Source organism: Rhinatrema bivittatum, chromosome 4 (assembly GCF_901001135.1).
Source record: "Rhinatrema bivittatum chromosome 4, aRhiBiv1.1, whole genome shotgun sequence".
Lineage (NCBI taxonomy): Eukaryota > Metazoa > Chordata > Amphibia > Gymnophiona > Rhinatrematidae > Rhinatrema > Rhinatrema bivittatum.
This window is the reverse complement of record NC_042618.1, coordinates 179,969,043-179,985,121: the sequence shown is the minus strand read 5'-3', so window position 1 is coordinate 179,985,121 and position 16,079 is coordinate 179,969,043. Positions and strand designations below refer to the sequence as shown.

The 16,079-nt window shown below is 44.0% G+C and overlaps 1 protein-coding gene across 2 annotated transcripts in view; it reads right to left on the bottom strand.

Moving 5' to 3' along the window:
- Positions 1–16,064, bottom strand: part of LOC115090341 (ATP-binding cassette sub-family A member 9-like) — a 306,577-nt gene extending 290,513 nt beyond the window's left edge. For both annotated transcript variants that reach the window (XM_029599290.1, XM_029599291.1), the window contains exons 1-3: positions 15,917–16,064; positions 11,894–12,095; positions 153–311 (exon numbers count right to left, since the gene is read on the bottom strand). In XM_029599290.1, coding sequence (XP_029455150.1) covers positions 153–311; positions 11,894–12,095; positions 15,917–16,021 — 466 coding nt within the window. In that variant the 5' untranslated portion in view covers positions 16,022–16,064. The remainder of the gene's footprint in view (positions 1–152; positions 312–11,893; positions 12,096–15,916) is intronic.
- Positions 16,065–16,079: the final 15 nt, after the last annotated feature.

Here is a 16,079-nt window from a genome sequence, read left to right as displayed (position 1 = left end):
AAGGGAAGTAATGGGGGTGACAGCACCAACAGTGCCAAAATCTCCTTGCAGGTGTGCATCAATAGAAGACAGTGGTACATGCCCATCAAGGAAGAAAATAATTTACAGTGGAAATTCAGTACAGACAAATTAAATAAGTGTTTTTCTATTACCTGCCATTGTGATGTGGTCATTTGGAACTGTGATATCATAGATATTGTATCGAATCACATAAGAAAATGAATCTTTAAAGACAACTCCTATTAATGAGTGGTTAGAAAGCCAGGCCTGGTACATTGCTTTTTCATCTTCAAACTCTTCTGTTCTTATGCCTGTTATTAATTAAAAAAAAAAAAAAGTGTTTACCAAAGGCAATTCTTTCAAAAGTAGCCAGAAATATCTTTTATAGACTAGCCGCTAAGAAAGTGTCCCCATTTTGCATGGCACCATGCAAAAAGAGGACAGGCAAAATACAGTCCTGGTTTTACTGCACTGCATGTATGGAGATGTAGTCCTGGTTTGGTTTTTTTTTAGGGACATTAAGATGCCAGCGCCATCTTCAGGATGGAGTGGGGACCTTCTGCAATAATGAAATTTGAGTCTTTTCACGGGCTCCATGCTCACTAACCTGCCACCGCTACGCTTTTCTAGCTACTGGGTCCACAAATGATCCCAGCAACATCCTCCACTATCAGGCCAATGCAATGTCGGCGCACGTTAAATGAGCACTCATGATTGAGCAGTGCTCTCTTAACGCGCGCCGATTCACCTCTCCCGGGCGCCTCCTTGGCATTGGGCGCCCAGGAGAGATGGCTGTCAACAGGTTAGAAAAACAGACACTCAATTTTACGAGCATTCATTTTCCTAACCTGTGCACCGCCACGATATTAAGTCAGAGGAACTACAGAAAAGCAGTATTTTCTGCTTTTCTGTAAACTTTTTTGGTTCCTTAAGATTTAACACCTGCTCTGGGGCAGGCATTAATTTTTGAGGGTGAAAATGTGTGCATTGGGCACACATTTTTTTTTTTTTTTTTTGCTAATAGCCTCATCAACATAAATTTACATGTGATGAGCACTATTAGCTGCACACTTGGTTGGATACACGTTTTGGACGTGTTAACCCCCGTTTTGCATCGGGGGTTACAAATGCACGTCTAATCACATGTTGAGCCGTGCGCTGTGGCCAGCGTACAGTATTGTATTAGCCAGTTTTGGAGATAGCTAGTGGAGAGAAGAAGTGAGACCCACATGTCCATCTTTCTGCCAGATTACATTACAGAGATATCTTTAAGCCTGTGCAGTCCATCCAACTACAGAGTCTGGTGCAATGACCCCCTTTGCATCTGTCTAAAGATGCATGCATTTGGGGTAAAATCATAACAGTATCTGCCTGCCTCTTTTGACATGGAGCTATGCAGTCACCCATTTGTATAGCTGCATCACATTCAATTTGATACATTTTAAATACTTTAAGCCTGTGCCATTCTCTTGACAAGAAACTTGTAACACCTTTGAAACATCTGTGTGACCTTGGATAAGTCGCATTATCTGCCATTGACTTGATTACTCTGTATTCAGCAAAATTCCTGAGCAATAAATATATATGAAGAAAGATCTATTAACATTTCTCTTCTCATGCTGCAAGAAAAGATATTTGACTTTGTCTCAAAGAAGTTAACTGTTAGGAGTAATATATTTACAGGGCCCTTCATTTTCAGTTTAACCAATTTTCACCCATAAATTCCTGGATTTTTCCAAAGATGGCAATCAGTTTAAACCAATATTCACCCTCATTTTAGGATGATTGCAAAGCTGCTCCAAAGCTGCAGATGCAGTGTTTCAAGGCCTCCAGCAGCACTGCTGGAAGCCAGTGCGGGCTAAAGTGCATTCTGTGCTTCAAGTCCTGCTCCTTACGGTAGCAATGAAAGCACTCACCCTCCAGTGCATCCCATGCCATGTTTCAAGTTCCATCTTCTCACCCTCAAGCAGCCAAAGTGCCTGATACTGGAATGCATATGAAGCAGGCTCTGTGCACCAGAAGCACTTCCCGGCAGGCTCCCTGGCCCTGAACAAAAGCGGAAGTGCAGTGTTGCATAGTGTAGAAGCCTCAGTAAGCATGTTGTCGAGAGAGAGAGAGAGAGGAGAAGGCTGGAGCCACCCCAGGTAAAGATAAATGCTGTTGTGTGTGTGTGTGTGGGGGGGGGGGGGGGGGGGGGGGGGGGGGGGGGGGGTGTGTGGGGGGGGGGGGGGGGGGGGGGGGGGTGGTGGTGGGGGGGGGGGGGGGGGGGGGGGGAGAGAGGCAAGAGGATGGGAGTAGAGATAGGATGCTACTGAGCAGGTGGGTGGGGGAATCTGCTTTATATTGTTTTATTGTCCACCAAAATAAACTCCAATATTTACCCAGAAAAATGAGTCATTTTTTTTCAACTGATTTTCTTCCACTTTTGTTCTTGGCATAATAAACCTTGATAAATTCCCGGGAAAAGTAAAGACCAATAAAAACCAAAAATGAAGGTCCCTATATATTTAGGCAAATACTCTGCAATCAGTTCATATCAGAGGATAAATGAAAAGAGACTGCCCAAACACGCCACTGAATTAATAACTTTTAAACTTGCATGAAAATGCAGATGCACACAATTTTATAACTGAAAGGACCGTTTATACTACAGGGCTTATTGTCATGCCTGTTTGGCTACAGAGAGCACGTCTTTATTCACTCACGTAGCCTTGCAGAAACATTGGCATGGAGGAAGATCGTCTCCCATGAAACAGGAAATATTAATATTCAAAAGGTAGGAAAGAAGGGAGATATGTTGCTCATTGGAGATTTTAATCTGCCAGATGTGGATAGGGGTATTCCTGTTGCTGAATCTGCAAGAAGCAGAGAGATAGTGGATGTCCTTCTGCTCAAACAAATGGTAATGGAACCTACGAGGAAAGGTGCGAATAACAGTGGGCCAAATTAAAAGAAGCTATTACAAAGGCAACAAATGTATACATTAGAAAAGGAAACAAATGGAAAAAGAAACCAATCTAGCTCTCAGAGGAGGTGGCTGAAAAAAATAAAGGCAAACAGAACAGCATTCAAGAAGCACAAAAGGGTCCCAAAATGAAGAACACAAGGAAGAATACCTGGTAAAACTGGAAGAGATGAAGAAAGTAATCAGGAAAGCAAAAGGTCAGGCGGAAGAAAGGATTGCCAAAGAGGTAAAGCGAGGTGACAAAACATTTTTCAAATAATCAGAAAAAGGAGGAAAGCCTGAGGTGGAATAGTAAAATTGAAAGGTGATAGGGAGCAATGTGTGGACAAAGATGAAGAAATAGCAGAAATATTAAACAAATACTTCAGTTCAGTGTTCAGAGAAGACGACCCTTGAGAAGGATCGTTGCTAATTGATAAGAGCATGGATGGGAGTGGCATAGATGTGTGGCAGGACTCCGCCACTAAATGCCCTTAGTGTGCATTCCAGTTGGCTAACACTCTTGAAGTTTCCATCTCCCACTCGCCCTCCTCCCACTTAGGAGAGCTGGGAATATTTGCTCCTTGCTTTATAACCCAACCATTTTGAAGATTAAGCTGTGGCTAGAATCAGTTCAGTGCAGACAGGGAGCAGTAAGGATTGTTTGAGATCACATCAAGAAATCACGTAATAGTGTGATGGATGGTCATAGGGTCACAATAAGCAGAAGGAAAGGGTCAGAATCTCAGGCTAGAATTTCAATTACAGGAGGTCTGTTTTTCCCTCGCTGCTGCATCAGGCTTATGCTTTTTGAAGGGCGTTTCCTCCGTGCCAGAGGGTCTCTTGGACTTTAGTTACAGTAAGGCCATCTTTGTGCTGGAACCCCTGCGGGATTCTCGCTCAGGACTGAAGATCAGTGAGCCCCATTCACTCCCTGAATGAGCCAGGCACCTGTGACAGGCTTGGCTGTATGAAGCGTTTGAAGGCTAGAAAAAGCCTGTTTTTGGATGGGATCGTGTTTACATTTGTTTCTCTGAAGAAAGTCATCCTCACTGGCTGGACTCAGAGGGCAGGGGCTGAAGACCAGTGAGCCCGTTCACTCCATGAAGGTGGCAAGCCCCTGTGACAAGATTTTTGATTTAAGAAAGTATGTTTCCCTTTTGTTTGTAAGGAGGTTTGTTTTTTTTTTGTAAATTTGTTTTTATTGAAATTTTCAAAATAAACAGTTTGAAACATATGAACATAGAAGTTCCAGTATTAAAAAAAAACCTAACCTGACATAAACCATTTTGCTAGGTATCCTCCCCATAAACTGTCAATCTGTTAAACCCCACCCCCACCCCCACCCTTCCCTTCCCCTTCTTGAAAATGCATTGCCCAAATTCTGCTTTGAGCCACCCTTCCTCACTGGGAGCCAGGCTGGTTTAGCTGGTTCCTGAGACCACAGACTTTTCAACCCGAGGAGTCACCTTTTCAGGACAACTCAAAGGAATCACGTAAGATCATGGAGACCCCATCCGGATCTCCACCTAAAGGGCTGGGTGTTCGGGAAGACGCTGGAACTTCAGGTAGGACTGTTTTGGTAATGCTAGAAGGGGACCCCTGACATGGGTATCCCGGGTAAGCCGCTGGAGGAGCTTTTAGTGCACATTTTACACCACCAACTGGGAAGCTCAACCAGTTTGCTGAAGAAAAGGACACCTACCCAGAATGAAACACTCTTTCTGTAATAAATTCAACTGTAACGTCACACATTTAAAAATGGACTTTAATTTGCCTTTAACTAATCAGTAAATTATTTAACACCCAGTGCCTGGCCCTGCCTGTTTTGTTACAGTAACTCCCTCCAGGAGTTGCCACCGCAAACAACATACACAAGGGATAAAATCACACCACTGTCTGGGCCATAGACGAGACTCTCCCCCCCCCCCCCCCCCCCTAAAATGAATCCCCGTCTGGGACAGAGAAGTTCAAGACCTGGGAGGACTGCTAGCCAGGGCAGCCCCTGAAGAGAAATAAATTAGTTTGAGTGCTCTCGGAATTAAAACATCCCACTAAGGGTTACAGATGTGACCCCATTTACAGAAGAGAATGTATGGGAAGATCTAGGAAACCTGAAAGTGGACAAGGCCATGAGGCAGGATGAGGTATACCCCAGGGTACTGAGGGAGCTCAGAAATGAGCTGGTGGGTCCTCTGAAAGACCTGTTCAGTAGATCCCAGGAAATGGGAATGATAGCGTGTGACTGGAGAGGAGTGGTTGTGGTCCTGCTTCACACAAGTGGTAGAAGAGAGGAGACTGGGAATTACAGGCCAGTTAGCCTCATCTCGGTGGTGGGAAAATTAATGGAGACTCTGCTGAAGGAAAGGATAATGAACTATTTACAATCAAGGATTCACCAGGAGAAGGTCCTGTCAGACAAATCTGATTGACTGTTTAATCGGGTGACTAGAGAACTGGTTCAAGGAAGAGTGCTCGATGTTATTTACTTGGAGTTCAGCAAAACATTCGATATGGCCCACATAGGAGGCTCATGAATAAAATGAAAAATTTGGGTGTGGTCGCCAAGGTGGTGGAATGGATTACTAACTGGCTGACTGGCAGAGGAGAATGTGTATTGGTAAATGGAACTCACTCTGATGAGAGAACAGTGTTAAGTGGAGTGCCTCAAAGGATCGGTGTTGGGACCGGTTCTGTTCAATATTTTCATGAGCAACATTGATGAGGTACTGGAAGGAAAAGTTTGCCTTTTTGCAGATGATACTAAGATCTGCAACAGAATGGAAATGCCTGAAGAAATAGAAGAATGAAAAGTGATTGAAGTAAGCTTGCAATGGTTGAAGATTTGGTGGCTGCGACTCAGTGCCAAGAAATGAAGAGTCATGCACCTGGGGTGCAGTAATCCAAAAGAGCTGTATGTGATAGAGGCCAAAAGACACTCACGCACGGAACAGAGAGGGACCTTGGGAGGATTGTGTCTGGCAATCTGAAGGCAGCAAAGCAATGTGACAGCGGTAGCTAAAGCCAGAAAGATGCTGGGCTGTACAGAGAGAGGTATAACCAGCAGGATAATGGAAGTGATATTGCCCTTGTACAGGTCCTTGATGAGGCCTCATCTGGAGTACCGTGTTTAGTTCCGAAGATCATATCTAAAAAAGGATAGAGACAGGATGAAAACAGTCCAGAGGAAGACAACCAAAATGGTGGTGGTGTGTGTGAGGGGTCTGTTTCAGAATGCCTATGAGGAGAGGCTGCAGGATCTAAATATGTATTCCCTGGAAGAGAGGAGGAGAGAGAGACTTTCAGATACCTGACAGGTATCAACAATGCACAAACTTCAAACCTTTTCCATTGGAAAAGAAACAGTAGTACTAGGGGTCATGATATGAAATTTCAGGGGAGACGACTCAGAACCCATATCAGGAAATATTTCTTCATGGAGAGGGTGGAGGATGCCTTCACCACCTTTTCTGGGAAAACAGTTAATGAATTTAAAAGGGCATGGGACAAACACTGTGGTTTCCTAAAAGCTTGAAGAAAGGGATGGTGTTACATTTCTTCATGGGGGGTAACCTGCATGGAGCAGCAGTTACTACTCTTAACAGAATGCATGTTATCCTGTAAACCGCTTAGGAAGTCTGACAAGTGGTCTATACAGTTTAAATAAATAAATAAATAAATGGGAGTAGCCTGCATGGATAGGCAGTTATTGCCATAAGCAAATTGCTGGGCAGACTGGATGAACTATTTGGTCTTTACCTGCTGTCATTACTATGTTACTAAATGGACTTTTCCCCTTTTTAAACCCAGCTTTGCTAACTGCTTTCACTATGTCATCCAGCAATAAATTCCATAGTTTAATTGTGCACCGAGTAAAAAATAAAACCGTTTCTCTTTGTTTGAAATATGCTACGAATGTTACGTGGTGTGTCCAACAGCCCTAGTACTATATGAAAAGGTAAATAACCATTCCCTATTTACCTGCTCCATCTCACTCATGATTTTATAGACTTCTATCATATCTCCTCTCAGCTGTCTCTTCTCCAGCTGAAGATCCCTGTCTTGTATAGCATTTTCTCATACAGGAGCTATTCCATCCCCTTTATCATTTTGGTCACCCTTCTCTGTACCTTTGCTAGTTCTGCTATATTCTTTTTGAGATGGGGTAACCAGAAATGCATACAATACTCAAGGTGTGGTCACACCAAGGAGTGATACAGAGGTATTATTATATCTTCTGTTTTCTTTTTCATTCCTTTACTTATGTTTATGTGTTATTTGGATATATTGCCCACATTTTAAAATAAGAAATCCACCCAAGTGATGCAAAACAAGTAAAGTGGACACATACAATCCAGAATTATTATTAGATTAACAAAGAATACAGTGAACTGCATTATTACTGGACATTAAATTAGTATTAGTGCCTACTTTAAATCAATATCTATTACCTAATAACACACTAAATGTAACTTAAACTAACTATAATGCATCTCAAACCAAATACCTTTTTTAAAGCAACTTCAGGCACTCATCATGATGCACTGGCAGTTTATCGCAGTTTTTTAATGTGAGTTTCCAAAGGTAGAGAGTCTGGCATTAAAGGCCTGGCAGAAAAGCCACACTTTTGCATGCTCCCTGAAATTGGAATAGTTATTTATTTGGCAGAGCTCTTCCATAAAGCAGGTGCTGTTGCAGCAGTGATAGGTGCCTGCCTGCTCAAGAGCAAGTGGAATTAGAGATCAGCTGGTTATTTTGGTTTGGCATTCGAAAGGATCTATTTTCTTTATTCCCCTATTCCAGTTTGGCTCAGCCTTACAACTCTGGCTACATAGATCCTGGCTAGTAAGCATATCTCAGTGTATAGATTGTTTTAAACAATTTTGGATTTTATTCTTGAGATTATTCCTGAATTCCCTAGTCATGCTCAGGGAGGGAAATCAACCTCTGCCTTGTTGGAAGCTATAAGAAGGAGGCTGGGAAGAGAGAGACCCAGTTTTTCCACCTTACATTTAGTGGTTGGAAAGAGATAACTGTTACGCTATCCTCCTCCAGAGGGGAGGAGTTAGCAATCTGTTATCGCTCACCCCGCCAGGAGGGTGAAGTTAGCAATCTATTCTGCTTTTCTCCTGAAAGGGGGAGGAGTTAGCAATCTGTCATGAACTGCTCCTCCAGAGGGAGGAGATAGCTATCTGTAGTGCTTACCCCACTAGGAGGGCAGAGTTAGTAATCTGTTAGCGAACTGCGTTTGATGCTCCTGTAAGGGAAGGAGGTAGCAATCTGTTATGGATCAACTCTCCAGGGAAGAGGAGTTGGCAATCTGTTCAATGATACTCTTCTGAGGAGAGGAGCTAACAAAAGGTATATTATAATTCGCTACTAAGATAGCAATCTATCATGCTGGCAAGTCCCATAGAAAGAGAAGGTAGATATCTATATAATACTTCCTTAAGCGGTGTTAGTGGTTGGTAGTGGTTGGCTCCCACAGAGTGACAGTAGTGCAAGGAATGACCACTTGGAGGAAATGGTGAATCCCTGGACCAATGGCAGATGACAGCGCCCCCAGAAGGAGATCCTGAGAGGAACTACCGGCTAGGCTAGAATATGAAGTAAACATAAATAGTTATTTATTAAGCTGGAAGCTGTACCACCAGTAGTGGCAGTAGTGAGTCGATGTGTCCGGCAGGGCTGAAGTCCTTCTGATACTGGAATATAATCCCAGGGTCGCTGAGTTGTAGAGAGAGACTAGAAGTAGTGAGTAGACAGGGTATACTGGATACAAGATGGTACACTCACAATAGTAGATGTCTGCAATGGTCTCTATGCCACAGAGAGTCTTCAGTATATTCAGGAACAGGAGCCGTAGGCGAACACTGGTTCCTCTAAACAGTCTATAATAAGAACTCACAATAGCTGTATATGAAATGGCTTCTAGAGTAGAAGAGAGTCTGTAAAGGATTCTAGGAACATGGGACCTCGTGGAGTGAGTACTGGTTCCTAACTGCAATCTTGCCAATATAACTCTCGATCTCCGTACCTGCGATAACATCTTGGACGGAAGGGAGTCTTCAGAGCTATAGGAATGTAGGCCCTCGTGGAGCGAGTACCGATTCCTATCCACAACAGGACTCGCTGTGTTTACGTTTGCGATCGCTTCCAGGCAATGAGGAGTCTTCTGAGTAATCAGGGACGTAGGCCCTCGAGGAGCGAGTACCGGATCCCGTCTTGGCAATCTGAAATCAAGAAGCGAGAGCGGAGCCCCCATGGAGCGGGTACTCCTGGAAAGTTTGAAAAGGCCGAGCAGTGGAGAAGGATTCCCCTCGCTGACTCGGATCATTGTTGCAAGTATCGTGGACTGCCGAAGCAAGTCCTGTTGGAGTTCTTTGCTAACTCGTTAGAGGTTAGCAAACAAAGACCTTTTAAAGTGAAAATGGATGACGTCACTACGGAGGACGCCCCCGAGGTTCGCGTCTTTGCTGGTACAAAGTCTGGAGCACACACGCACCCTTACACATGGCGGATCCGTAACGTCAAGCCAGCCCGGGGACAGCGGGACCAAGAGGCAGGGAGAAGCCGTGGCTGCAACTGTCCGTCAGAGCCGAAGGGATTCGCTCCGAAGGTAGAGAGGGTGGAGCGAGGGGCGAGAAGAGGCACGAACGCAACAATAACTCTGTCTTTTGTGAAGTTTTTCGAGAATTTTGAGTGATTTTTATTTTTGTTTCAGGAGGACTTTTTTTCCCACCCTTCCTGCCCAGGTGTGGGGGAAAAAATAGGATTTTGTGTTTTTCCCTGTTCTGATTTTTGGGACTTTCAACCCAAAAGATCCAATTAATATCTGAGAAGTATATTAAGTGCACCGATTTCATCTGGAGACCACCACTGGAGTCTCTGCCTTTGCAAAGATTAAGAACTGAAAAATATTGGAATCTGGAGAATAATCAGTGACCTCACATATTCCGTTCCACCCATCTTATTGTTATGTGCTGATGTCAGAAGGTCTGTATACAGAGAGGCATAACAAGGTAGCATGGCTTATTCACTGGAAGCTAACATTATAACATCAATGTACCAAACAAACATTGGCATCGCAATCTTAATAGAATAGTGGAGAACAAAGAAGTTGTGATCACCTGGGGCATTCCTATTCCCACAGAAAGGAAAATCAATGCAAGAAGATTGAATATTGTGGTGAAGGTAAAGAACACAAGAATAGCATTACTGACAGAGGTGTCAGTACCCAGTCACTATTCTGTGGATCGTATGGAGAAAGCAAAAATCCTTGAGTACCAAGAAATGCAATTGGAGACCAAAAAAAAGTGGCAAAAAGATATAGAACTAATCGCAATCATATTGGGTGCCACTGGTCTGATTAGGAGGAATTTTCATACACATCTTGATATGTTGCCTGTTACGATTACACCTTATGAACGCCAGAAGGTGACTCCCTTTGGTAGAATGGAAATACTATGAAGGGCATTAACAGTAAATTTGAGAGCTTGAGATCATCCCCATCATGCCATGGCTTATGAATGATGTCCATTCCTGATAAGGTATGCACAAAACAAACTCAGGTGGAGAAATTGCCCCTTCTGTTCTGGCTAGAGGATTCTATTCCACACTGTGAGTCTTCTTTCCCATACCACAGAAAGGAGGATATCTTAGAGCCTGTAATATTGTAGGACACTTACACAGATCGCTATGAATTTGGATTTGATTCTAGGCCATGGATGCAATAGTGAGGAAATGTGTATTGAAGACATACCAAGTAAACCTTTTATTTGGAATATCAATGCAAAGATAGATTTTCAAAGCCATAGACGTGCCGATTTTATAACATGCGTGTGTTGCCCGCACGCATGTTATAAAATACGATATCCACGCGCACATGCACATCGGCTTTTAACATCCACATGCACATGTGCAGGCGGACCGTGACTCACGGGAGTGGGGGGGGGGGGGATTTTAATAAAGAATGCACGGCGATGCAAGTAGGGCCTTCCCTAGTTCCTTCCCAGTCTGCCTCCAATTAAGGACCCCAGACCATGCCCCACCCCCGGGCCGCCCCTTTCAGCAGACCCGGCACTTCACAGCATGTAACGAGGATTATGTGCTGGGCTGGGCCCTTTGTAAAACGCGCATGATCCCTGAAATTTACCGCGCACTGCCTTTTTAAAAATTGGGGCCTCTAGTTTATCAAGTCTGACTTATTGGCACATCCATCCATCAGACGCCTACTGAGATAACACCCACAGTGAAGTTTTTTCGCTCTGCATGTTGGGTTCTGAATGTCTACTCTCCCCCCATCACAGAATCTACATTAGGGTTTATGCAGGACTTGGTCAGGATGTAGCCACAGACTAGTGTGCGACCCAACCTTCATAATATAGGCTGGAAGAGGGGCTACGAATATTATCTGTGTTATTGCTGTACACCGCTATAAGTGACTTCATTGAGGCCGAGGGGTGTATATAAAGTGGAGTAAACAAAATAAGGACATCACTCTTGCAGCAAAATCTATTTTACATTTTCTAACAATTGAAAATATATATACATTTTTTGCACTGGATTATTCAGTAGCTCAGGCCGTTCTTGCAGACAAGGGAGTGAAAAGAAGTCACTTTCAAGACGAAACCAGCAGAATCATTCATGCTGCAGCAGGAACCCAACCACATGAATTCATATTTTGTGCCAAACGTCCATGGATGCCTCTAGATAGGCAATAAAAACCAGATCTTTATGCACTGTGCAGTAGCAAAGAACAGTGCCACTAAGTATACTTTATTGAAAAACTGTGAATTGCATTTTTTGGTGAACAGGAAACTAATGATGATGAGTGATGTTTTCCTCTGGCACTGCTGCATGATCCGCAGCTTTTCTTCATTACTGAAGAAATAAAGATCTAAAAAAAACAAAACAAAACCCCCCCCAAGAAATGTGTGGATAGCATACCATGCAGAAAGGATTCTTCCTTCACTTTCCCCATTATTTGCCTTGTAGTGGGGGTCACTGGAGTATATCCAACCACAAAGTCAGTGGCATTAAAGTCATCCAAGCGTCCGAGGATGACCGGCGAGCTCTCAGAATGTTCCCAAGTGACGGGTATAGATAACAGAAAAAACAGTGGTATACAAAGTAGCGAGAAAAGGCATTCCTACACAAGAGCAAAACAACAAAATGCAAAATAATAAAAGAGATGGAAACCAGAGACAGGATTAACAGAAATCTGCAAAATTTCATGTTTTACACATTTAAAGCAGTTTGGCATAGCTGAAACTGAATTCTGCTGCAAGGCAATACTTTGTTCTATCATATAATATAGTGCTATTTTAAATGTTGTTGATGGCTAGTGCATGCCAGGAAATCACATTTCTTTCTGTAGTTCCTTATTTCTCTTTATTATAAAAATATTAGCGGCTCTGGGTGAGCTCTGCGGCATGACTGCACATACATTTGCAGAGCACTGCTCACCCAACCTGAGGGATAGGCTGCCACTGTCATGGTTCTCAGGCAGAGAGGCAAGGAGCAGAGGAATGGCTGATGGGGTTTCCCAGACCCTATCAGAGGCAGGAAGATGAGGTCTAAAGTGGGAGGAGGAGATGAGTAAGGAGTGCTAGGGTAGGAGGGTGAGTGGAAGGGGAGAGAAAGGAGGAGACTGGGCTGTGCAGAAGGTAGGTGGGAAGTAGGAAGGATAAAAATGTGCGCGCATTCACTCACACATGGTGGGGAGGAAGGGGACAAGATGGAGAGTATGAGTGAAAGGCAGTGTCACTCGCACACACCCCACTTAGCCTCCAACATCACTTACACTAACCCCCCCCCCCCAAAATACACATAGTAACACAATAACATAGTAATGACGGCAGAAAAGGTCCATCCAGTCTGCCCAGCAAGCATCTTATAATAGCAACTGCCGCTCCATGCAGGTTACCCCCATGTTTCTCGGCTGCTCTGTGCAGTTAACCCCAAGCCTTATGATAACCCATTAAAAATTTACTGCTAACAACATTTTTACTGGGTGATGAGCCTTCTTGCAAATTCATACAGCACTGCATGACTTGCTTTGCTTATGGACTTGGCTATAGAAGCAGTCCTGTGCTTTTCCCCTTATATCTGCGTATCAGTAACCCAGACTGTAAAAGTCAGGGCCAGTGTTGGTCGTCATCTGAATCCAATTCTTCTTCCTCCTCCCCTACCTCCGCCATCAACGCAGACAGCGATGTTGCAATTGCGTCAAAAGCATCAAGGCTTATTAGTTAAGGGTAGTAATCCCATGCCTTCTGGTATGGGTAGTACCTGCTGCTGGGGATGAGGAGGGGTGAAAGTGGAGGGTGGAAAGTGGAGAAAGTAGAGGAGAGATGGGGAGAAGGGCCAAAGTGGAAAGGAGATGGGGGTCAAAGTGGAGGGAAGATGGGGACAAAGTACAGAGTATGTACACATATCCACCCATCTCCACACACATACATGGGGGTGCCCCCCAACACATACATCACCCATGCACACATGGGAGATAGGAAAGAGAGGAGAATGCACACCTTCCCCACTCACCCCCTTGACACATAGAACCCCTGCACAACTAATCCCCTACAGAATATACACATAACTCTCCCCCCCCCCCCACACACATGTGCACACGCAAGTGGAAGGAAATGGAGATTACCCACTCATCCCCCGATACACAGAACCCCCACACCACACATAGTGGGAGAAGAGAGGGGAGAAAGTGGCATGTGCAAGGGGGAGAGAGTGCATATACACACACAAACATACACACAGCACGGGAGGAACAGGATAGCGAGAGGGCATGTCCCCAACATAGCCTGTCAACATGCACAGCCCTGCAAATAGATATACATCTCCACATCAGTCCTATCCCTTCACACACACACACACAGGGCGGGGAGGAGTGGGGAGGGAAGGTGAGAGTACAAGGAATGGAGAGTGCACCCACCTCCCCTCTCCTTAACAGCCCCCACTAACCACTTTCTCACTTCCCACGCTCACCCCCACATGGGTGGGGGAAAAAAGTAGAGTGTGCAAGGGAGAGAGTGCACACCCTTCTCTGACACACACAAATCCCCCTCTCACCAACCCTACAATGCACCCATACCCCAACAGAGAGAGAGAGAGAGAGAGGAGAGTGGGGATAGAGACAAAATGGAGAGTGTGAAGGTTTAAAAAGTGCCACACACACAGAGACTCCACTCACCCCCCCATGTGTGTGTTTGGTGGGGACAGAAAGTACAGAGTGCAAAGGGGAGGGGAACAAAGTGAAAAGTCAGGGGAAAAAGAGCATGTACCCGCTCCCCACACACCCCACGTACATTCTACCCCCACACATACAGATGAGGGGAGGGTGTGCCCCCTTTTATACACTCAACTCGACTCCCCACCACCCTCACAACACACTCCTCCCCACCCCCACCCCCACACACAAACAGGAGGGGAAGAAGAGGGGAGATTGCACGTACACACAACCCCAACTCACCCCCTCTCTCACACACACACACAAACACCCCACCCTCACACACAATGAGGAAGGAATGGGGTGGAAGAAAATGTGGAGAGTGTGAGAGGGAAATAGTGCCATGCACCTGCCCCACTCCCCCCCCCCATCCCCCGACATCTTCCTCACACACACACACATGGCCGGGGGGGGGGGGGGAGACTAGGCGAAGCATGGGAGAGTGCACGCATCCCCATGATGCATACACATACACACACTCACCAACCCATAACACATTACACATCTCCCAATTCACTCCCCGCCACCCCACAGACAGGAGGAGGAAATGGGGGAGAGGGACAAAGTGGAGGAATGTGAGGGAGAAAAAGATATTTATTCACCCCTACTTCTACCCCCATACTCTATCCTCTATACCCAAACGCTACATCCCATCTACACATATAAACAAGGGGATAGGGGCAGATACTAGAATTCTAGTGCTAACATACTTGAAAATGTAATGATATACTAAATACCAAAGGTTTTGGCTTTGCTGGTAAATAATGTGGCTAGTGTGAACATTAGTGCTAATGCTGTAAAGTCCCATACTCTGCAAAACTAAAAAATGTCCTCTCTCTACATGCTGGTCAGTGATAGGCATGGATACCTCTCTATACCATAAAACAATACTTCTTTTAGGCATACTGCTTCATGAAAGGGATCAAATTAGCATTGATAAGGAAGCCTTTGTCAATCAACTAATGCTGTTGCCAAGTGAAAGTAAAACTCCGAGCCAACAGAAGAGGGCTTTGTAAAATAAATTATCATAAATTGTGAATACAGAATAATTTTGTACTTTCTTACACAGGGATCCATTGAGAATTGTGCCAGTCACAGATTAAGACCGCAATGTTTTTTTTTTCTTTGTTTTTATTTTTTTTTTCAATAAATGAGTAACAAAATGTAAATACGTTTATTGTATGTAAGATTTCAGTTCTCTCTTTTTTTTTTTTTAATACAATTGGTAATATATTAAGAACACTATTTTACACTGACTGTATGGCATTAAATCATGGTGCCAGTGGATCTTTCAGCAGCTCACATTACTAAAGCAATGAAAATTCATTTATATAATGTAGTCAAAAGTTGGGGTTTTATGTTCCTGGCTTGGAATTTGGCCTGACAACTTTGATTTTTAAATATTACATTATGATCTGCGAGCTCTAATCCACCGCTTCATATATTATCTATTTTAAATTGTTCCTTATAAAATAGCACAGAGAGTATTCCAGCTAAGTTTTACAGAAAAATACAATATAATTAAGTTCTTAAGTTTCAAAAAATGACATAACTGATGCCAAATTGCTACCTTGTCAGTCAAGTGATTCTAAACTAATTATTTTCATTGAAAACTCAAAGCAGTAGTCAGACAGCAGCAAAGATGGCCTGTACAATAGGCAAGTTTGTTACTCTTTTTAACCTCAAATACCCTTTTCCACACTCAACATTTTAAACTGTATATTACTTGCCTGTAAAGTCTGCTTTTTCATTCGCCATTTTATCAGCAGATTCTTCCAGAGCAGGGCTGCAGTCTGCTGGCACACGCTTGGCTCTCTCTGGAGTTCTCGCAGCATTTCTAGAGAGAAGCAAAGTAAGAGAAGAGCTGTGCACAAGTGCCAGTCACAGAATGGG